Consider the following 23,937-nt stretch of genomic DNA (forward strand, 5'->3'; position numbering starts at 1 on the left):
TATTATTTACGTTTCTGTACTACGCAGAAATTTCATTGGAATCCACTGCACTCATTTTTAAGTTGATGAAAGCGCAATAAGGAAATATTCAAAACCGTCCTAGAGAAATGAGCTTTCATGATATGATCAGCTCACTACTTTAGCAAGACCTTGAGCAAAACATTGTGTTCGCTAATATTTCATTCCTAACAGCAATGCTGTTGATGTACGATTGCTCTGTGCAACCAACACACTAACACAGTCACAGTAACTAGGCAAATTGCAGCTGATATGCATCATCAAGTGATCATTAATGCATGCATTATTATATAACGCTTGTAGCATGGCAGAAAAAAACGTTTCTTGCAAATAATTTACGTAAAATATCCCTGGATAACACTACAAAGGTTGCATAATTTCATAAGAACACAAATTATACGTTGACAAACCACAAAGACAATCCAGACTATAAAGTCTGTTCCATATCAAGCTTGCAGTCGGAGTTTCTTCGGCAGATCGCTCCTCCGCTCAAGAATTTGCGTCTTAAAATGTAAGAGCTGTATATACAGAAATCACGCAATGCTTTCAGCAGAGCACTTCGGCTGCAAGCTTGAAACGGAACAGAGATTCCAGACTGCCTTGTGCCAATCTAGATAGGCCACTGACCATGTGCTATATGCCACACATTCGCATATCTTTCTGAACCATATAACGAACGGACAGTAAGACAGATAGTCCACACATGCCCATCCGCTCTCGCATTATCTCTCCATTCTGCTGACAGGTCATCAGCAGTCCGTGTGATAAATGATCAGAATATGATCATCGCTGGCGTACTATATCGATGGAAAAGCTCAAGCCTTTGACCGTATCATCGATAGAGTAACATTAAACAGAAACGGCGCTCAGTTACAAATGGCAGCGGTTAGTGTAACCAAAGGGATCACAGACTTCCAACTCAGCATCGTGTATGTATAATTTCAGTGCAATGTCAGCTATGTCAGCCATTACCACACAATATCCCACTTTCGCTACAGATCAGCCAACATAATACCAACCAAAGATCGACAACACACAATGACGAATAATTAAATTGAAACGAACACCGTGTAAACCCACCCGATAAACTAACGGTGACCCGGAGTGACCAACCACAAACCAACGACAAACAACAGGTCAATAAGGTCAACCCGGGTCCTCCCATTTATTGAATACCCCACTCCGCGGTACTCCGCGACCCTTGTGATAAGGACTGAGCTGAAAGCTGCGGAGCGTGGCAGCTCAGACGTCCGGGCTGCAGCAGCTCGGGACGGTGCTGCCTGCAGAAGTTTCGGGGAAAAGGAGTGAAAGCAGGCCTTGGAGGGGTGATGTTCAAAGGTGGTGGGTTGAGCTGGTTTCTGGAAAATTTCGCATAATTCGATAATTGTGGTCCAGATTACACAACCTCAAGCAAGGGTAAGGATTGAGCCAGTTTTAAGCAAGCTTTGAAAAGTGTGTGCAAAATCCGTGGGGTTGAAAATGTTGGGTGGCTAAAATATGTGCGATGGCAACCAATTATGCTCTCTTTTCTTATCAGCCCATAAAGTTCAAGATTTTCAAGCAGCAAACAAAACTCAGCACATGTGATCGGTCATGCTGATGCCTACATTCCGTACGTATGGAAATAAGGAAACTTTAACATAATCCAAGCAGAAAGGTAAGCAAGGCCTAAAACACAACATTTTATCAATCCATAAAACGAAAACATTTACGGATAGAGAGGTAACAAATCTATAGCAAAGCAAATACGAACACATTTTTCTTATAAATTCTTAGCAATGCATACTTCAGTCAACTTTCAAAAATTTTGTTTCGTTATAAGGCTGTGACACCGAAGTCACCAATGATGTCTAACCCGGTGGCATGTTTTGCCGGTTTATCACAGATATTACATTCCCGAGATACCGAAGGAGTGCGTTATTCACTGAAGAATTCGAAGCGTGCTATCGCCGAGGTAGGTCGAATGTGAGTGGAATTGTGAACGAAAGACGTGCGAGTGGTTTGTTATTTCAGATCAAAGAAGATGCCTTCTTACCGCAGAAAATTCGCCTATAATATTCATCCAGCTAGTCTGTACCTAAGTCCACCAGATAATAGACATCTGTAGGTATACTGCGGTGTGTAACTTGATCTTTATGTTTCTCAGGTAAAATACAATGTTACTAGAAAATTTCGACATTTTTAAGGAGCCATCGGCTACAAATGACATTTTAGGCATGGTCTCCAGCAAACATTTTTCACAGAAGCAGTATACATACAAACCACTCCCTACGTTACTTCCCCGTTCCACCAACTCCTTCCTATATCGTCTCATTACCCAAACGGCTCCACCGAATCACGAAGTGCCTGCCCGCTCTGGTCGTGTTCGTGACCTGGCGATTCGCCGTGCTGGATCTAATTTCGCCCGCGGCTATAATGCAATCAGGGGCTGTCGCGCGCCAGGCGTGGTGGCACCCGCGGGACAAACGCCCGGAAAACGGGGATGGGGTGAGCCTTGACCCGGAGACTGCTGTGTATACTCAGAATAGGTAAGTGAATGGAATGGTGTGGGTATTGGAAATGTATGTCATAGGTATAAATAAACACCAAAAGCAATGATATAGGCGGGAATCATGCATAACTGAAGCCATCATAAATATTGACCAAAAGTAAAATACTGGGCACATAAGCTACTTAAAATATCGACACCAAATAAAAGTCATGATACAATAAGAGAATAAAATGGGCAACTTATCAAGATATTTATATACGAGGGATTCAAGCAACTCAATATTGGTCCACTTTCCTTGTGTGCTTTTAGAGCTTTTATAAAATCATATCTTCCATTTTTGACGAATCTCATTGATTCTGTGTTTATTCAATCATAGATATCAGTTAATATGCAAGCGCAATCCAACATATTTGACACAAACAAACAAACAAAGAGCTAAATCGGACAACTTCCTCGAAAGAGACGTTGGAGACGAATGGAAGGCAATCATATAAAGCTTGTTTGGTTGTTTTCTCTGTAGCTGGGTGGCTGGAGGACAAAAAGAAAACATGAAAACTATTCAGCAATACAGCGAAAGTATCGCAAAAGTATTGAATACTTTTGAGATACTGTGCGCAAAGTGCACGTGAAGCAGTGATTACAACCCTAAATAGCATAGCAGCATGACCGAAGTGCTATTCGTATTGAATTAAACGTAATCGTATTGAATCGTATTAACTTGCATGTGTGTGATTTCCGATAGGGCATTCAACAGCTTTATAAATACGCTGGAATACAGCCAACCTTATTTAGTCATATGTAGTCTGACCATATCTGAGACCGATCAACAAGTCTCGTGTGACTCACTCCTGCATTTTTTCTACCGATGACGTAATAAGACCACAAATATCACAGTGAGCTTCCCACCAGCGTCAGCTCCGGGTTTGACACCCATAAACTGGCAGCTCTAAGGCCCATACAAATTCTGGACGTAGACTTCACGATTCGACCCACTAGGCCAACGCTGCAGGCTATGCTGGCCAAATGGTCCAGAAAAGAATCCGCTCGAAGCAGCTGAGGCGTCTGGGCTTTCCTTTGATCCGCGGGTGACATGGACACAGCTGAACCGGATATAAAAGGTTTTTATTATCTGTTTGTTAGTTCAGCTGGGTCTGCCCGGTGACATTTCAACACAAATATAGCTATTTATTATTTAAGTGCATCCTGTTTGGTACAATGCCTCAATTAAAAGCACCAATCACTTGATTTCACACAGCCTATGTTGATTTTTCTAAAAATAGGATGACATGAAATAAACACAGCATCAAATGCCTAGCGGCAAATGTGTTAGTTAGCAACATAATTAATCAATCAGGCTTCGCGAATAAATCTTGAAAAAAGCAAAGCCGGAAGTCCAGCACAACCCCAAAGCCTCACCAAGCCCCATATTGCGCCGTTCTGCATTATTTCTCTCGAATTCCCATCGTAGAACCCCGGCTGCGTCAAGCTGCATTGCAGGTCATGTATTGTGGATGACCAATCCATTTAACGGCTAGCCCCTCTCTGACTCTCCAGGTGAACTGGTGTGCTCCATTGCGCCTTCCCTCTCTCTCTCTCTCTCTCTCTCTCTCTCTCTCTCTCTCTCTCTCTCTCTCTCTCTCTCTCTCTCTCTCTCTCTCTCTCTCTCTCTCTCCCCCCCTACCCCTCACCCTCTCTCCCAGAGGTGCCGCTTCACTGGACCACCACGGACCCCAGCGTCGCGATGACTACCCACGACCACATCCATAACGTATGACTTGAGCGGTTGGTGGGGAGTCGAGGTGCCGTAACGAAAACCTCCCACCCGTCCGGCCGGTCACTCCGCATTTTCGCCCACCCGTACCCACTCCTCTCAACCCAGCCGTCCAGTCACTCAACATTTTCGCCCTCTCCCCCAGTTCTCCTCTCTCCTTTGGTTACTCCTCCTCTCTCTCTCTCTTCTCACTACTCCCCCCCCCCCTCCGGCCGTCTGGTCACTTCGCATTTTCGCCCACGCTCTCCCTCCCCCCAGCCCTTCAGTCACTCTGCCTCTCTCTTATCGTCCCTTCAACCCAGCCCTCTAGCTCTGGTACCGTTTGTGACTCATATCCCAGTCAAATCCAGCTCTCTTCAAATTCGCATTCTGCTTCAATTTTGTTCCATTATACCATTGAGCCGTTTTATTGATGTTTTGATCCTCTGCACATTTTCCCATCGAAAAAAAATTATGTATTATGTCTATGCATAAGAAACATCAATCATTTAACGGTAAGAAATGGGCAAAGTTATGGATAGGTCAACACTCAGTTTAAAACGGGTTTAACATTATCACTGCTGTCATCTACAATACATGCAAGTTGACTCATATATGGTCCCATTTTTCCGTATCTCTCCCCTGTCGCTTCGTCTCTTTCAAACACATTCTTACACCGTGTAGCGTGCACCATCCTTACACACAGACGCCTGAGGCAATTCTGCATATGACAGAACTGATGACCGAGGGTTAATGAGCAAGGGGGAGAGATGACGAATGGTTTTATCGACCAGAGATGTGGCCACAATGGTCAGTGGTCAGCAATAGGAGCTCCAACGATCGCATTGGGTTGGGAATTACGCAAACATTACTTAATACTTTGCATAGTCTCTCGGTATAGCCAAAAGCTGGCACAGCACTGCAGTCAAGGACACTTCAAGAAAAAATCAACATCTTAAGCGCGCAAAAATTTAGTTAGTGACGTCAAAGGCGCTCAACAAAACGAGCATGTCAATGTGACGCCAGAGCGTCTTATATGTTTTTATGTTGGGAATTAGGATTCGGTAAAAACGATACGTTATTTCGGTGGATTACGATTCGGTAGATTACGATAAGACAAAAAACTCTGAAAGACAAAACTCTGAACCAGAAAAAACTCTGAATGGTTTTAGACACTTAAGACACTTCAAGGTTCAGCTATAACTGAGCGTCGAGGATCGAGAGCACCAAGGGCGTGATGATGATAAAATAACAATATTTTCATCGTAAATCATCTAATTTTTATAGATGCTCATGGAAATGGGCTCGCACTAAGAGCATCAATACCATGCGTGAAACCAAGACCTCAGATCATGGCAAAAAGAAAAAATAACAGCAAATATTCATTTTGATTCATTTTCTGTCTACGACACCCGTACTACGAAGTCTTGTTGCCATACGGTCTCAAAATGCCGTTCGATTATTCACGCTACGAACGGCATTGTGATCCCATGATATCAACGTCATTTGTCTATCTGGTGACGTCATCAGTAAGTTATGTGACGTCACAAAACAACAAACCATACGTGGAATGTCTCACACCATTGGCATAGTCTAGCCTCAACCAATTGGTCTGTTTGGACCAAACGTCAATCCAAGACAGAGGCAACCATGCTACTTTTCGACCAGTTTCGCAATCACAACAGTTCTCCGAAGCCATCAAAGAAAGGAGCAGTGTTTGTCTTGGAACGGCAATGTATTGAAACGCGTTCGAGCAGTAACACCAATGGTAAAATCAATTCATCACTTTGTCTGTAGTGAATTGCACTGTCGGGCGACATCGAAGCAAAAATGCGATGGCAATGTTACCGAAATGGAGAGCCAAGGAATGATAAACAAAAACACATGTGATAGATAAAGTAACACAAAAATGATGATAATATGACCAAAAAGTGAGCTAACGACACATATGAATATGTCAGCGACTTGAGGAATAAATGTTTTTTTTATTAAAGCTATGCGATATTTGTGTTATGTATTGCAACACAACACAAGAGCGCTTGGTGATAAATACCACTTCATCGTGAACATATTTGAAACAAAAAAGTAGCAGAAAGTAGGCACATCACAAAACTCAAATATTGCAAAATATACCTATCGGAAAAAAAACATTCCATAAAGCTTTCAAGACAGCACTTACTTCAACAATGGATTCCACGAATGCGCTTCGTACTCGTATGCCAAGAGCAAGTCACCACATGCCAAGAGCGATTGACTACCATTTCCTACGACAAAGCGGACGCCAAACGGGCGGACATCGAAGGCATCACATCAGTGAGTTGGCACCGCCCTGATCCTCCCTGCAACCCCCCCCCCCCCCCCCTGGGGGACAGATAGTTACGAGCTTTGGCCGGCTCGCCGGAGTGGGCTCGCCTTAGCTCTGCCACTGCGACGGACGGGGCAGCAGGGACGAGCTGGTGGCAAAAGCTGCTAGTGATGGATGGGATAAGTTGGAATTTGTCGCCTTTAGATGCTGGGGGAATGGTTTCGTCTTAAGCGGGGAAAGGAATAGGTGTGAGCATGCTCAGGTGTAAGCAAAGGCAGATGCGAGGCATGGCAAAGAGATACAGATAGAATGACGTAGAATAATAGCTGACATTTATCATTAAAACGACTTTGAAGTTTTGTTGATAAACATCGAAGACCTAGTACGTAAGTTCGTAGTTGAATGATGGATGAACAGCGCTACAACACAGCGCGGGAGCCCAACGCGAAAAACACCTTAACAGCTGGAAAAAGTTACGACCAAAAACTTGTGCTGGCCTTATGAAGAATGCATTATATTTCACACGAGTATCGCGATATCTAATCAGTGTTGAGTGCTTTTTGACATGGAATGACGGTATTTTTGAAGTTATGGCACGTCTTACAAAAGAATCTGCCATCTCGAAAAGGCCATCCGTTGACTTTTTAACTCTACAAAATTATACAGATGAACCACCACAAAAATACTAAAACAATATCTACCTACACGCCACAAAAGTGCCTCTCGACATCATATGTATGTATTGAGCACATATGTATGTATTGAGAGACAATATTAACAGTGCGCTCATGTTGGTACAGTCTTACTACACCCCTACAGATCCCTACGGCTATACATAACATCTTTATGACAAATAGAACGATCCATCAGATGTGCTAATGCCGACGAACGTCGTCAAAGAATGGTGCCGCTGCCGGCAAACGGTGGCAAAACGGCAATAATAGCGCCGGCAGTCGGACATATATGTAGAAGGCAAATATATGGCAAAATAACAAAAATAAATCCCGTCCGTCCCCGTCCCCCGTCCCCCGTCCCTCGCTCTCTCTCTCTCTCTCTCTCTCTCTCTCTCTCTCTCTCTCTCTCTCTCTCTCTCTCTCTCTCTCTCTCTCTCTCTCCCTCTCTCTCTCTCTCTCTCTCTCTCTCTCTCCATCTCTCTCTCCCTCTCTTCTTGAGACTCTCCTTAGAATGCTCGACATTTAGGTATAATGTTTTTTTTTTTAACAGCTGCATCAACTATCAAGAAACAAAGAGTCGAAACAACTAAGCATGAAGCAACTTTGGCCTGACCTCCAGACAGCAACCAAAATCGATAACTTCAACACCCGTGAAATTCCGTGTCGCTGGGCTGTTCAAAGGCCGGTCGGCAGACCCATAGGTGTTAGATCGTCAAACGACCGTCATTTGATATTGGCGACGGCCATCCGACGACACAAGTGGGGACTGATGACGTCACCAGGGGGACTAATGACGTCATGGGGTGGATAATCTCCTCAGCACAACACAGAACAGTTTACTTTTAATTACGGAGCGAGCGAAGCGAGCGTAGTCTTTCCTTAGATTAACGGAAATTTCTGAGTATGAGCGGCCGGCCGGCCGTGGTCACGATTCTGTGACGCTTATATCTCAGCAACCACTTGACCGATTTACACGCGGTAATTTTTGTAGGGTAGCTTCATTCCTTCTACCAAGTATTGGACTATTCCCGATGCATGTGGGTGACCCATTATGCACGTGCCACGTGCAAAACGAAGAGGTGTTACTTTTGTAATTGTTGCAATATCTCGGTAACTACTGGGCCGATTGCGCTGAAAGTTGGCATGTAGGTAGGCACCCACTAGGCAATGCATATCCATGTGCCAGAGTTGGGGTGCTGCTGCACGTGCGCACGTGCAGGGGTCGTTTCCAGATCTCGAGAACGGCTCGACCGATTGCGCTCAAATTTGGTACACAGTTAGGGACCGGTTAGTAGGGTGCCGTGCAAAAGTCAGTCGGGACCCATTTTGCACGTGCGCACGTGCAGGGTGTCGCTTCCAGATCTCGAGAACGACTGGGCCGATTGCGCTCAAATTTGGCACATCGCTAGACACCGGTTAGTACACACACAGAAATATTGAGCGGAAAAACGGTGTAATTGAAAGTACCAAAAGGAACATTTTTTTGGTGTAAAATTACTCTGTTTTCTTGGTAAAAGAACACTTATATGTGTGTTTTGCTAGCTTTGGAGTGTTTCACTATTGTGTAGGAGAACCGCTTTCAGTGTCACTTTACCGCGAATCTCGCGTTACATTTACGCACAAATATGTGTTTTTGGTAAAAAGTACCAAAAGGAACACTCGTGTGGTAATCGTACACAAATTCATGGCGGTAAATTTACAGAAATATAACGGTTATTGTAACGATTTTTTCTGGTAAAGCTAATGTTGGGCCCGCAAAATTTGTAACGGCGACACGCGGCGGGACGTTGCCGCCAGCCGCAAGCCTAGCTAAATGGAACGAAACATTGTGATGCTCAATGCCTACCCCATGCTGTAAACACGTATATTTGTTTGTTTGTCGTTTATTTATAAGAATCGACATCACATCTGACGAAAATAAAAGTTAGATTAGCGCAAAAGCACAACCTTATCATATACATAAGCTGATATTTCACAATGCATGGGGCGCCGCTACAGGCCGCAGCCACCGCCCGTCTCCCGTCAACTGCCCGTAATTAATAAATAAAAATATGTCATCTGTACGCACTACTTCACTGTGCCAAAATTATCGTTCATTTAATTAGCCATCGGCTCTCTATTGCCTATCAGGCAAAATATTAGTATAACTATACCTAATCAACCCTAGAAAAGCATGAAAGTGCATCCATTATTTTCATAATACGACAGCAGCTCAGTTGAAAAATTACAAGCCCACCTTAGCACTCCGACAAAGCTGGATAATTTCCAGCAGCTCCTCTAATGTCGCTCCGCTTCAGATTTCAGACTCGGTCTTGATTGCAGTTATCAGATGATGACCACAATGCAGTATTTCACTTATTATTTGCACTTATTCACTCATTACTCAGCTTATTATCCAACTAGATAAGCACCACAGCACTGTTTTATCTCACTGATCGCACAAGAATGGGCAATCCCACTCTGCGCACTGCAGCCACCCCCGCCGGCCCCCGCGGTCCCCGGCGCACAACTGACAGATTGCGAAAATGGCGCCGCCGCCGTCAGCGTGAGCTCAAAATTTCGCTAAATTTACACGGATCGACGTAAACGAACGGTGCTCTGGATGTGTACCGCAATTACCAGTGCGACACAACACTCATTCGCGTATGGATACACTTGCCTTGCATAGAAACATATCAGTTAGGTATTTGAACATCTGTTTTGCTGTTACATTATCCTGTTTTGCGTAAAGATGCTTGTGTGGTGTAAAAAAACTGCCGATGTTTGTAAGTTAAAGGGACTATCCCACCTTCTAAAATGTTGTTAAAACCAGTTAAATTGTGCCCGACTTTATAGATTGGATGACCAGGAACACGGTTCTGGCATTTATTTTTCATTAAACATCTTAGGCTTCCCATATTCCAAACACAAACTTTCAAATATGTGACGTCACAGCCCAAAATTACCTCCTTCCCCAGGCCACATTACTGTCATAAAGCTGATTCTTTTTACTCTGTAGGCACCACAACAAAGTTCAGACCAAGTTCTAAGCGATTTTTCAACGAACAAACCCATTTAAATCAGAATGACTAAACGAGGTGACGTCACACTAACGGTCGCTCCATGTTGAAGATAGGGCCTTGTACAAGGCCCATTTTCAAATGAAGGGAACGAATTTCTTCAACACCAAGAGGCCGCGGGGGTTGCAACCTAGATAGATAGTGGTTTCTGAACCTCGCCGCAAACTTGGCTATCTCAACTCAAACCCCATGTTAAAGGTGGGATAGTCCCTTTAACCAATAAACGTCGCATAAAAACAAACTTATTCTTGATGCCTTTACTCATTATGGCGTTGTGCAACGGATACCTTGCTTATTTATCACGAAAATACGTAAACTAAAGATATTTTACTAAGTGAAGCAAAACTTTGAAGCTATCTGAACTATTTACGAGTATATTGAACTTGACATCGCTCAATATTTCTGTGTGTGTAGGGTGCCGTGCACAAGTCAGTTGGAGGTACCTCCTCGCAATTTCGCACAGAGGTGAAAAAAATGTCTAGGCTGTCTCCAACTGAATGAACTAGCATACTGACTCTGTCTCCAGAGCAGGGTTGTGCTCGACTCATGAGTCGAGTCGGAAATTTGACTCGACTCCGACTCAAATGAGTCAGGTTTGAGTCGAGTCGGTTGCAATAGCTGAGCTGTTGAGTCAGATTTGAGTCGAGTCGGATAAAATGTTGAGCTGCTGAGTTGAGTCAGAGTTGAGTCGAACAAAAATACAAAGGCGTTGAGTTGAGTCAGAGTTGAGTCAGTAAAATAACTTTTGACGTTGAGTTGAGTCAAACATTTAACATGAGTCAGCTGACTCAACTTTCTAGAAAAAAATGGTCTAAATAAGTGTCTAATTGAAAGGCATCATTCAAAGAAAAACACTCCTTATCCTAACAGATAAGTAACAACTAATAACCATATGCACCATAATTCATTTTGTTAAGTGAATAGGTAATCTGCGCCACTGTTGTCACAACTCACAAGTTTATCACTAAAAGTCAGATTTATTCTTATGATTACGCCCTTCGATCTGGTGGAGGGGGGCAAAGCCGAAAAACTTTTAATTGCTTACCCTAAAAATTGAAACAGCGTTTGATTTCGGTAGGCAGAAGCCGCAGAGTGATGACAAATGTAACAACACCCCACCTCCTCAAGGCCACAGCTCTCTTCTCGGTCGGCAAGCTCACTTTGGTTCTTAAGGCCTGGCTACACAATGCGCTTTCTGCGTACGTTTTTTGCTAGTTTGCGTAGAATCGCTCTGGAAAAGAGGTCATAACTAAAATTCCTTTTCAATTTTTAAATGAGTTAATAAAACTTTTATATCAATGTAAAGTTTCCATAAAAAAAAAACAGAACAAAAATGTAATATCGTTTCTTTCTAGAACCATATTACGCAAAACACGCAAACTCACAACAAAAAAAAAAACACGCGCAGAAAACGCATAGTGTAGCCAGGCTTTTATGTGCGGCTTTTGACTATTGAGACGAATTTGGCGCGACCCTTCAGCAGCTTCAGCGTCGAGCGTCCGAGTTTGATGACGCTTTATGGTAATCCGCCAATGAAAATAAAAAATAAAATGGTTATTGGTGATATATTATTTTTAATGAGGTAAGTGCTTGTGCGAGGAACATGTTCATAAATAGTAGAAAATGTAAAAACATGACCTTATTTCCTCGATAATTGCCAAAACTAATGCTGTACAAATATATACTTTATTTGAAAAAATGTAATTTTTTTTGAAAAGAAAAAAAAAGACCTGTGGTCGAAATATTACATTTTTTCAAATAAAGTATATATTTGTACAGCATTAGTTGTGGCAATTATCGAGGAAATAAGGTCATGTTTTTACATTTTCTACTATATATTATTTTTAGATTAATTTAATTTAATTTAAAGTACCATGTTAAGTTGAATTTAAAACTAGGTTGACGTTATCTGAGTATGACTGCATTTGAACAAAGCAAACAAACGTTTTGGCTTTTGAGCATGGTTACGAGACCTTAAATGGCGCAATAATTTCATCTAGTGGCGCAAGCGTGGGCGAATAAGGGAACAAAGACAACTCACCGGTGCCAAATATTGAAAATTTGAATATTTTAGTCATTAGTCAATAAATGAGACAGCAATATTCCTCCAGCCTCCTGGCTTCAAGTGGCGACTGGCAAGTGCAAGCATGTGGTTAATTGATAGTAATGACCAGTGAGCCAGTGCTAGTATCAGTATCTACGGAGTACGGAGGCCAGAAGGACATGCCGTTATCAACTTATTTATTACAAATCCGGACGGGAGATCACAATTCACAGGTAAGTGTAAGCTGCAGTACAAACTGTTAACTGGTGACTTATCACAGAAATAAATGAAGCAAGTAATGCTGAGGTAATTACGTAAGTTGAAGTACCATAAGTTTTAACTTTTAAATATGCACTCATCTCATACTTCAGTTTTATTTCGAAAATAATTTGGGTAGCAGTAGGATCAAGTTGCAATGTCCTCTGTTAAAGGCATATCATACCATGGGGTAATTAATTATCAAACCTAATCACATGCATCTGCCATCCCTTGTCCATATATATATATATATATATATATATATATATATATATATATATATATGGCCACGTTGCCTGATTTTTTCGCACCCCCCCCCCCCCCCCCGCTCAAAAACTTTTATCTTTGAGTCAATTTTGAGTCGACTCATTTGACTCAACGACACATTTTGAGTCAGGTTGAGTCGACTCATTTTTTGAAATGTAACCTTTGAGTCAAGTTTGAGTCGACTCATATTTTTATTGAGCCGCTTGAGTCATGAGTCGAGTCAAGGGAAAAAAATCAGCTCTATGTTTGAGTCAGAGTTGAGTCAGGGCTTTCTGAAGTTGAATGATGAGTCGAGTCGGCAAATTTTTTTGAGTCGAGCACAACCCTGCTCCAGAGAAATCGAAAGCTTTTACACGAAAAGCCTTTATCTATTCAACCTTTCCAGCTTTTTTTGAGCTATGAAAGACAACCAAGTTTCGGTAGAAGAAAGGTGGAGTATTTTCAAAAGCACACAAAAAAAAACATTAAAAAGTGGAAATGTAAGGTTTTTGAATTCAGGGCTGCTTTTTGGGTAGTGTGTCACCTTTAATACCGTCAAAATATATATTTCTGCCATCTGGGCCCACCAATACCCACTGGAAGACTGGCAGTGTTGATATGTTGCCAGCATTTGAAACTTAGCTGTCACGAATGTCTCGAGCAAAAATGCGAAGTGTATATTTGTACTTATTACTGCACCTGGGATTTCGCTACTGGCTTTCACCCTCATCCTTAAATCGAGACATGAGCTCATAGCTATTGCACCGATGTTTTGCCAATGCTTGTAGAACTTGTATCAGACCAGACAAAATCGAACTAAGCCATGCGACAGTGGCCCTGTACCAAGCGTTCGATTACGGACGATCCGCGTGGCGTCCGTATTGGGGTCCGCCTGATGAAAGACGCCGTTGTTCCATTTTATGGCACACAGATGTTACGGTCGGTCCTTGGGCAATGGGCAGCAGTGTGGAGGCTGTGAGGAGATCGGCTGGACGTGGGTGTTGGCGGCTGCTCTGTTTCATCTACATATAGGCAAGGTAATGAAGATGTTTAACTTATTTTGTTGCATCAGTAATACTTATGAAATCTGAATGTTTATATTTTAAACTAGTTCAAAGCCGGACGCAAGTGTCAGCTTTTGAAAGGACTATTGTTCAAACAAATCGTTGGAATTAAGAAGAAATTTACGTTAGCTACTAGCTAGGCTTCCAACATTTTGGTGTACACCCAAGACAGACAAAGCAGGCTAATACCGTAATTATGGTCATAATGACCGGTTATTATTTCAAAACAGAAGGGTAATGAATGAGTAACGTGCAAATGCCTATTGCCTACCAATTCTCCAATAAAAAGCGAGTCTTATTTGAATAACGTCACGCCTGCCTTAAAATGTCTCCCGAATATTCGAGATAAAGTGTTTCTTAAGAATTTTGTTAGTCTATTTCAATGCTGCCGTCGTCGGGACCCCTTCCCCCTCCCTCCCCCGCCGTCCGGTCGCCCGGTCCGCCGGCCGGGCCGGGCCGGGCCGGGCGTCCTTCGGGGTCCGATTTTCAAAGCAGGTGGCGCTGCTGCCGGCCCGAGGCCATCAGCCGCCATGGCCATGGCCACCGTTGGCAGGGGGTAGAGAAATGAAGAAATGAAAGAGATTGAATTGGTTACTCAAATGAACTTAGCATAGATAATGAGAACGTCATATCGCATATCCCTACTATTTTAAAGCAAAATTGACAAACACAATTATAAATAAATGCTGAATCTGCCATGAAGATGCTGGTATGAAAATAAACCAAAATGAAAATAGCATTATTACAATAAAAAGCACCAATGTCAGGCTTTGGTTGTTTCAATCATTGAGATGCACGCACATTGTTATGTAAACTGCTCCCTGACCTTACCTGAAAAGTGCCAGATGGGTGCCTCTTTAACCACCAAGATTGAATACCTTCCTATTTGCAAAATGATGACTTTGCAGCATTTGCTCCTCATCTCCAACAGAAAGGTCAGGAATAGTCCCCATACTATAGGCAAATGCTTGTTGTTAGCCTGCATTGAGGCTCTTCACTATAATCTGCAAATATCAAACCATTTTTATTGTGAAATGAGTAGGTACATAGACACAAGTTTTAGGCATCATGGGCTGATGCTATAAGACAAGAGACTATTTCTGAAGTCCAAACATCAAGCCTTATAAATTACAAACATATGATTTATGAATACCTTACCTACTAATGACTTAATTTATTTTGAATCCTTAAAAAATTCAAAGAATGGAAGTACAATCAACAACAGACATCACTTCAGGTTGTCTGATCATTTCAGCCTGCTTCTTAAGTTGTGAATAAATTTAGTTTTTAAGGAGAAATGGTAATTGTTTTGCTCATAGCTCAACCTGATATAAGCAAATGTGCTGCTAGAGCTCCTTGTGCTGTCTTCATCTGTCATCAAAGCAGCAAGATTGCCTAAGTGATAGGAATTTTATTTCAGCAATTTAATTGTAAAATATTTAGATGTAGGTAAATGATTGCTAGTATAGAGGATTTACAATCCATACACAACCTGTTCAAATATGATGTTTGGGATAGCATTATCTTTATATTTCCTTTTAAAGTATATGTAGATATAACAAAGCAATTAATGTATTGCACCAACTTTACATGCAGTCATGCTTCAGTTCAGTCACTCAGACCTAAATTCTGAACTGTTAACCATGGAAATATAAAACAAATGAAAGAAAAACGATCGTTTCTGCATTAGCCAATAAACATCAATGGCACAATGGATTTTCTACAATATATAATATACTTTTGCTTTAAAACTCCACTATTTCCTCTTACCTTGTAGATTCAACTGGTATCTACCGTCGCTTCAAACACATTACCCTCGCTTCTATCCCAACGATCCCAACGGCATTTTCAGAAGCTGCGCCGCGTTGTCACAAGTGCGCAAGATTCGTGCTAACGTTTTCGCTACTGAAATTTTTCCGTGTCTCCGGAGACAGCCGTAAGGTCTAGTTTAGCGGCAAGCATCAAAGAGAATCGTCTTTATGGATTCGGCGGCCGGCTCTGAGTCATCACCTTCTTGCCACCTTTTGTCTCCGGTGTCTCCGGAGCAGCCAATGGATAGTGCTATGAAGTTCTCGTGATGAAGTAAGATTCAATATATCTGAAATTTTTGCGTGCATGAGAGAAAAATGTGAAGAACTTAGAAGCAACAACGAGAAAGGAGAATAGGTAAACTGAAAGTGGTTGTGTCTCCGACAACCTTCCTTTTTGGAGAGACTCTGTCTCCAACACCGGTTGGAGAGTTGGCACATTTTTTCACCTCTGATTTCGCACGTGCAAGGCCCACCCTCTCGCTCGCTCCGTTAGTCGCCCCAAAAGGCGTTATACTGGTTTGTTATTACGGAGCGAGCGAAGCGAGCGAAGTCTTTCCTTAGATTAAAGGGACCCTCCCACCTTCAAAAAAGTTAATGAATTGGCATGAAAGTGATGTCGCTCGGTTCAGAAAGAGCAAAAACGAATATCTACCAAATTTCATCGAAAAATATTCACCGGTTTTCAAGATATTGGACTTTTACTTTTGTTTACTTTTTGGGATCTCCGCTGTTCCTAGCGACTTTATTTGAAAGTGCGGCATTTGTTGCGCGCAAAGCAGCATATACCACCGCGTGCTACAAAACGTTTTAGTCAAACATTTAAAAATCGTTAGATATCTGCGATGACGTCACACATTCAGAGGGGTATTCCTATGCATTAGCCCCTCTGAATCAAAATGCTGCAATTTTGAAATTCAATATTTCCGATTTAAGGCATTTCTCGATGTTGTGAGTGCCGAAACCGGTAATTGTGAGTCAGGGACCCCATTTTGGCTATCTCAACTCAAATCTAATGTTAAGGTGGGAGGGTCCCTTTAACGGAAATTTCTGAGTATGAGCGGCCGGCCGGCCGGTCGGCCGGCCGTGGTCACGATTCTGCGACGCTTATATCTCAGCAACCACTTGACCGATTTACACGCGGTAATTTTTGTAGGGTAGCTTCATTCCTTCTACCAAGTATTGGACTTTTCCCGATGCATGTGGGTGACCCCTGATGCACGTGCCACGTGCAAAACAAAGAGGTGTCACTTTTGTAATTGTTGCAATATTTCGGTAGGTAACTACTTGGCCGATTGAGCTGAAAGTTGGCATGTAGGTAGGCACCCACTAGGCAATGCATATCCATGTGCCAGAGTTGGGGTGCTGCTGCACGTGCGCACGTGCAGGGGTCGATTCCAGATCTCGAGAACGGCTGGACCGATGGCGCTCCAATTTGGCACATGATGAGGGACCGGTTAGTAGGGTGCCGTGCAAAAGTCATTTGGGACCCATTTTGCACGTGCGCACGTGCAGGGTGCCGCTTCCAGATCTCGAGAATGGCTGGGCCGATTGCGCTCAAATTTGGCACATCGCTAGAGACCGGTTAGTAGGGTGCCGTGCACAAGTCAGCTGGAGGTACCCCCTCGAAATTTCGCACGTGCAAGGCTCACCCTCTCGCTCGCTCCGTTAGTCGCCCCAAAAGGCGTCATACTGGTTTAGTATTTGCAGTCAGCAGAGAGTTACCATTATACCATAGTGTCAAAATTACTCCTGGTCCGCACATACTATTCGTTTGTTCAAAAAGGCTTAGAAAAAGATGATTCCAGAGTAGATCTGAGATAACGTGGAAAATGATGGTGTTTTCAAAATGGGGAAATGCCATGCGCTGTTTATCGACGGAAACTGTTTTTTTTAGCTGTTTTTCTCAGAGCCCGCCTCTAAGAAAGAATCCCTGTGGGATGGATTTATTTATAACCATGCATTCCCGTGTATGTATGCATGGGCGTGATGTGAGGTGAAGTACAGCTATAGAGGATATCAAAATGAAATGCAATGTCAGCAAGCTTGGCTGGCACCCCGGCCACCCACAGAAAAGCCTTCCCTCTCTAACTAGATCCAGGCCAGCACTTAATTCTCAAGACAGATTTGATTCCTGCGGGGCATATCACTGACAACGTCCATCGGGAGACAAACTTTTCTGCATCCCGGGAAGCAATCTTGCGCAATGGGGATCGAACGCCCAGACTCGAGCTCTGTAAGTTCATCAGTCTCTAAGGCCCGCTGATCTGATGACAGACAAGGCACTTAGTGTTATATACTGCAGCCATGCATACTGAAAAGCCGAACTTTTCGACAAGTTTCAGCTGGGTGACAATATGCTTGGGGCGCTCTTGCGGCCCAGTTCGAGACTTCTCGCCGGTATTGTGAGTAGAACCTCGCGCCTCAGCACACAAAATCCATCCTACTATGCAATGCATTTTCCACGGTCCCCAATCCCGTCCAATCTCCACCATTCGTCGTTTCATCGCTTCACAAACAGCCTTCTCCCAAAGCGTCTGAGATTGGGACCCACAACCCACGCTGTGCGCTCGTTTCTCGAACGAGTTTGTGTGCGACTTGCGTCACGCACACACCTCTCGCGCCAAAACTGACGCCATTTGGCGCCAACACACCGCGGCGGGTAATGGAGCCATCAGTGTTGACAAATTATAGTGCGTGCGCTGACTCAAATTGGGTGCGTTGTGGATAAGACGACAAACGGTCGGTGATACCCGTGTGGCCTACACACAGTGGGGAGAGTGAGAGAGAGGAGAGAGGATAGAGAGAGAGAGAGAGAGAGAGAAGAGAGAGAGAGAGAGAGAGAGAGAGAGAGAGAGAGAGAGAGAGAGAGAGAGAGAGAGAGAGAGAGAAGAGGGGATAGAGAGAGAGAGAGAGGGGAGAGGGAGAGGGAGAGGGAGAGAAAAGGAAAGAGAGGGAGAAGGAAATGGAGACGGACGGCAACAGAGACGGCAACAGAGAATCCAACAGTGACAGAGACAGAGACTAAGATAGAATGACTATTGACATGAGAGTATTTTGTGCCGAGGAAACGGCAGCCTCTGCAATCTGCATATGCGTAGATATACACGTTCAAATAGCTATAGCTAATGCAACATGTTTATGCGTCGCGAATATGGTGTGCCATATTGCAAGGAACCGTTCCATAGCTCAATCCCAAACTCGTGTAGCGTAGCACGCACTGACAAAGACGCTGGGTCGATGCCAGAAAAGAAGCAATGTAACGCCGGATTACTACGTGCGTGACCAACTACATGGATCGATGCTCACATGTTACAAGCTCGTAAATACAGATGCGTTGTTCCAAGAAGCGAGTAGAAAGCTCCCCTCCGTAACTGCAGCCTAAATACAGTCATCACCACGCATAGCTGATGCGCCATGTTCTAACCGAACATCAGCTGATACCACTGACGCCAGGCCCGCATCTGATATAGTTACACTATTCCTGCTATTTGATTCCTCTTCTATCCGTACAGACAAAACTCCCTCGCAAGGAGACGACCCACCTTCTTAGTCTTCGCCTAAGGCTTAGTCTTCCACTAAGGTCAGAGGTCACAATTAATCGGTGCACACCCCTCTGCGTGGATGGTTCTGTGACACGCATGGGGTCAAAGGTCAGGCGGTCATTTCGCCGCGGGCGTGTTGACACCACTCAACCCCTAGCGTAAACCTTGTTTGAAGTAGTAAAAGTCATCCCATCGGATATTACGAGCGCACAGGCCTCCCAGACGAAGGCTCAAGACGGAGCAGAAATCCCGATGGTGGTGTTGAATTGTACTATCTTAACCCTCGCCGGCACAGGCCATTTTGAGTCCTTCGACGGCACAAGGGGGGGGGGGGGGTTGGTACGACCCCCCCCCTCGCGTTTGGCCCCTGATCGAGCTAGAGCTTCGCGGAAAAAACGAGCGTGTTGCCCGTCATGAGAGGAAGCCGATGATACCCAATTTTAAGGTCCTAGATCATCGGGTGACCTTCCAGGTCAGGTCAATGACCCGAAAACCGGGAAAATCGGGACCTGTTAGAAAGTCGTAAAGTGTGGCTGTTATGTGGTTTTCCGGGGTGCTGATCACGAATATCGTGTTAGTTTTGATCATAGATGATGTCTTTAAGCATTTAGACCAGGTCGGGTCAGGTCAGGTCAGGTCAACCGGTAGGGGTTGTGACGGGTATTCGTAATACGTGTCAACCGCCTCGGACAGCTTCGTAACATGTTACGAAGGCACCAAAACTACTTCGTAAATGTTCAAATGGTTGCTAAATTCGAATTCAGCTAAAAAACTAGCCTAGAAACATGTAAAACTCGACAAAGTGAACCGAGGTCACCCGAGGTCACCAAAGGTCAATGACCTGACCTGACCTTCAGGTGACCTTGACACCCACCCTAATGCATGGGAGCAACATCAAATCACATGTTTGAACGTTTGAAACCACGAAAAGCTTGCAAACGCGCGGCTAATGCGAGCCGACACGCGCCGAACCGCGATTTCGGCCAAACATGGTCACAGAAAAGAGGTCACAGGTCAAAGGTCATTGGGGTCAGGGTCATGAAATTTTCAGGGTAGGTGTAAAATTGATCAATGCGAGGGTACTGAAAGTTTCGTCGCGATCGGCCGCTTTTTACGCGAGTTATTCGCGAAAAACCTTAGGGGGGGGGTGCATCAACCCCCCCCCTGTGCCGGCGAGGGTTAAATGGGCGCTTGGTAATAAATTCGTTTATGATTTCACTGGTATCTTCAACCGATAAGCTATATGGAAGTACTATAACTAATAAGTATATAAAAAACAAAGCATTTTCGAGGGATAATTGATTTTCTCTTTTCATAAAAACACTCCTGATCTGAGGTGGATTTCCTAACAGGAAAATTGTTGGCTATGATATCTTTTTTGTTGTCAAAAGTCACTCCCGAATTTCGCCAGCCACGCGAAAAAAAAATGGCCGCCGATGTGAAAGAATAATATCAGCGGGCTAAACTCATATGTATTGACATCAGCGGCTTTTTTTCGCATGGCTGATTAAACTTGTGGGAGACTTCAGGAGATAAAATCTCCGACAGATAGCGACATCCCGTTGGAAAATTGACCTATGGTGTGTTAATTCTGCATCAACACGTGAGTGTTCAATCATGCATGGACACGTACATTTCACAGTGAACACATTTAAACTTTAATTTCTTGAAGCTGTCTCTTCGGAGCAGCGCTGTATCGTTGCGTCAAGCCTCAAGTACGAATCTATTTCCGATCTTAGACAAAGACCGTGTCCGCCCCTAGAGAGCCATGACACAAAATTGAGAACACCGGACTCACGACAGGCGTGGAAGTGCACTGTGTGACATTTTTGGACACAACTGCGTCCGCAAACGCAATCTAGCGAGGCGAAAGACGTTTGCAGTATTTAACAAGGGACAACGCAATTTTCGTTCCCGAAATAGATACGCGGGCGGTATGTTGCACCGGGAATAGCTCGCTGAATTCGTATTTGCACCTGTCGCAGGCAAACATCGTTTTCTGGTGTAAATTGCTCTTGAAGGTGCAGATGATGTAGGGGTTTGTTTGATGTAGGGATTGCATTGGATGGGCATGATCGAAATGTATTATAAGCTAGATAAAGATTAGAGTCAAGCGGCTGATTAAAACGTATTCAATGCGCATGTCTTGCATGCTTGCAAAGCCATGATTGTATAACATACGTTCTTTGGTGACTCAAAATGTTCCAAACACCTCAACCAAGTGTTATGTTGGCGCATATGGCTGGCTCGGGCCCCTTCCTTCCTTGTTGACTTCACCTAAAGCCAAATGAATTTCCCCACCTAAATGAGTGATCGATATCCGCAGGGAGTTACGATAGCACGTCTTCAGCATCAGGGTAGTTTGTGATCATTAAAGGATAATGCAACGAAAGAGGTGGCTGATGATGAAATATGAAGAATGCTGAAATACATAGAAAATGGCATACAAAAACGTGAAGGCAAGCATAATAATGGCGCGAGTATGAATGAGGTCAAGTTAATGCCGTATTACCGTAACAAACCTATGTATGTGAAAACACCACAACTACGTATCGATGTCCCTTTTTATCAAATGTGTTTCACACTCCAATTTATTTGTTGTATGCTCGGTCATAGCGACGTAAAAATTACCAGACAAACCCAGTGACGTCTCAGCCTAGCATCTCTATCAACCCCTCCGTCGTAAGCATGCACTGAACATTCAGCTAGACCCCTCTCAGATGGATTGGGGTCGCCAAAATAGACCACTATAGGCCCTTGAACTGAGTGCACAGGACAAGCGTCTGAACGGGCGCCTGCGTAGTTTGCAATGCAAAGCAGACTGGCACCAAAATAGACCAGAGCGTGCACGCAAGCGTAAAACAAAGTAGAAAACTTGGCACAGAATAGCTAAAATTAGTAGATGGGACAAAAGCAGAGAACGGCTGAAGTAGAGCACAATCATGAAAATGAGGGTAGCGGAATGGCTCGTCCTACGGACCACACCAAAATAGACGTAGATATGGGGTCTAAAATAGAAATGAACAAGCCCCCACAATGCTAAAACCTCAGACCGTTTTAGAGTGAAGCCTAATTCAGAATGTTACAGGCACCTACCAGTTTTATTTTCAAAAGCACCAGCCACAAATAGGTTGGGTCGAGGCTAATGAGTCTCTAAATCACATTACTACAGCGCTCACTAAAGGGCTTTAGAGTTTCTGATGATAAAATAAATATCAAATTTTTAAATATTATGAAAAGTCCTACTCACAGTAGAAGCACTACTGAGTAGCAATTCATAATCACCTTACCATCAGTGGATTAATATTCCCAGAAATACCTACACTGCACCGTAAATTGGTTTTCCAGGAAAACGGGGTAAGTCATGAGGGGAGGTGAGATTACTCGCCAGCATATCGAAGGGGGTATACCGTACATATAGGTTGCATTAATCCATATCCATGTAACATGACAATGTGCGAATTGAGCAAACTAACCATTTACTAGACATACTAAATGTCGATCAATTAAAAATAAAGTTATTGATAAAGACGCGCACCTTCCTTTTCACTTTACTAGCCCTATAGACCATATGACGATCTATTCAAAGCTTCATTTGAAATAAAATACACATTTAGCTTACCTTTCTTGTCGACGCCATCATCCTGCGAGTCTGGGTCGCCGTCCCCTGCTCCGGGCACGACGATGGCGGGCAGCGTCCGTGAACGCACCAACTGAGGTCGTGAGGTGGCCGGGAGACCGGACTCGGTCACTTGGCTGCGAACGAGAGGGGCGGGGGTTAAAACGGGGGTACACGTAAGGGTTAAACGGGGGTTAACGTAGGGGTTGAACAGGGGTAAACGTAGGGGTAAAATGGGGGTAAACGTAGGGGTTAAACAGGGGGTAAACGTAGGGGTTAAACTTGGGTTGATGTAGGCCAGAGGTGGGTCGACAAAGGGACCAGACATCGGGTCAATATCGGGTCAAGTTTGGGTCAATATTGACACCAAATCTGGTTTAAACAGGGAACAGACAGCGGTCAGCACAATAGACAGCTTGGGATCAAATGGCAAATGGTAATCATTCACCGTAGACTGCCAATATTAATTTGCTGAAACATGATAAAGCTCTCAACCAATAGCCACCGGTAAAATATTCAAGAAAAACTCACGCATATCTTAGTTTGAATAATGCAAAGTATAACAAGCCATGTAGAACAACGCGCATATCACAACACGGATGCCCAAGTCAATGCGTCGTTTCGATTTATGAGAAATGATCCGATAGCCACTACACTACATGACGCGACTGGCGTAATGCATCGATGACGCCACTGGATATTAATGTCAATGGACGGCGTCAATTTTCAGAATCAGATTCCGGCACTGATTTATAGTGGTATTGATTTTATAGTACGCCGAAGAGCTAAAACTAATGTGCGCCAGTTATGCACATCTTCATTTGTCGCTTTATCAAGACCTTTTCATTGAAAAGGATATGAATATAAAACACGCTAGAAAACAATGAATTTAATCTAATCCATATCATTATATCGTCGGACGAAATTTCAGTAAGAACACTTGCAACACATAACTTTGAATGGCTGCGCAGCTATTCGACTTTTGAAGACCGATTAAACACTCGCACATCATATGCCGTGAACAAGAGCCAATGCAGTCATGGGTGGAGAACCTGC

At 43.7% G+C, this 23,937-nt stretch overlaps 1 protein-coding gene across 1 annotated transcript in view; it reads right to left on the reverse strand.

The window, feature by feature from the left end:
- The window catches only part of LOC122374046, a gene marked incomplete at its 3' end in the record, with an annotated part of 89,408 nt that overhangs the window by 59,946 nt on the left and 5,525 nt on the right, over positions 1-23,937 (reverse strand). Inside the window, exon 2 of the mRNA XM_043352552.1 lies at positions 22,885-23,018. Coding sequence (XP_043208487.1) covers positions 22,885-23,018 — 134 coding nt within the window. The remainder of the gene's footprint in view (positions 1-22,884; positions 23,019-23,937) is intronic.

This window comes from Amphibalanus amphitrite, unplaced genomic scaffold (genome assembly GCF_019059575.1).
Source record: "Amphibalanus amphitrite isolate SeventyFive unplaced genomic scaffold, NRLGWU_Aamphi_draft 001593F_arrow, whole genome shotgun sequence".
Lineage (NCBI taxonomy): Eukaryota > Metazoa > Arthropoda > Thecostraca > Balanomorpha > Balanidae > Amphibalanus > Amphibalanus amphitrite.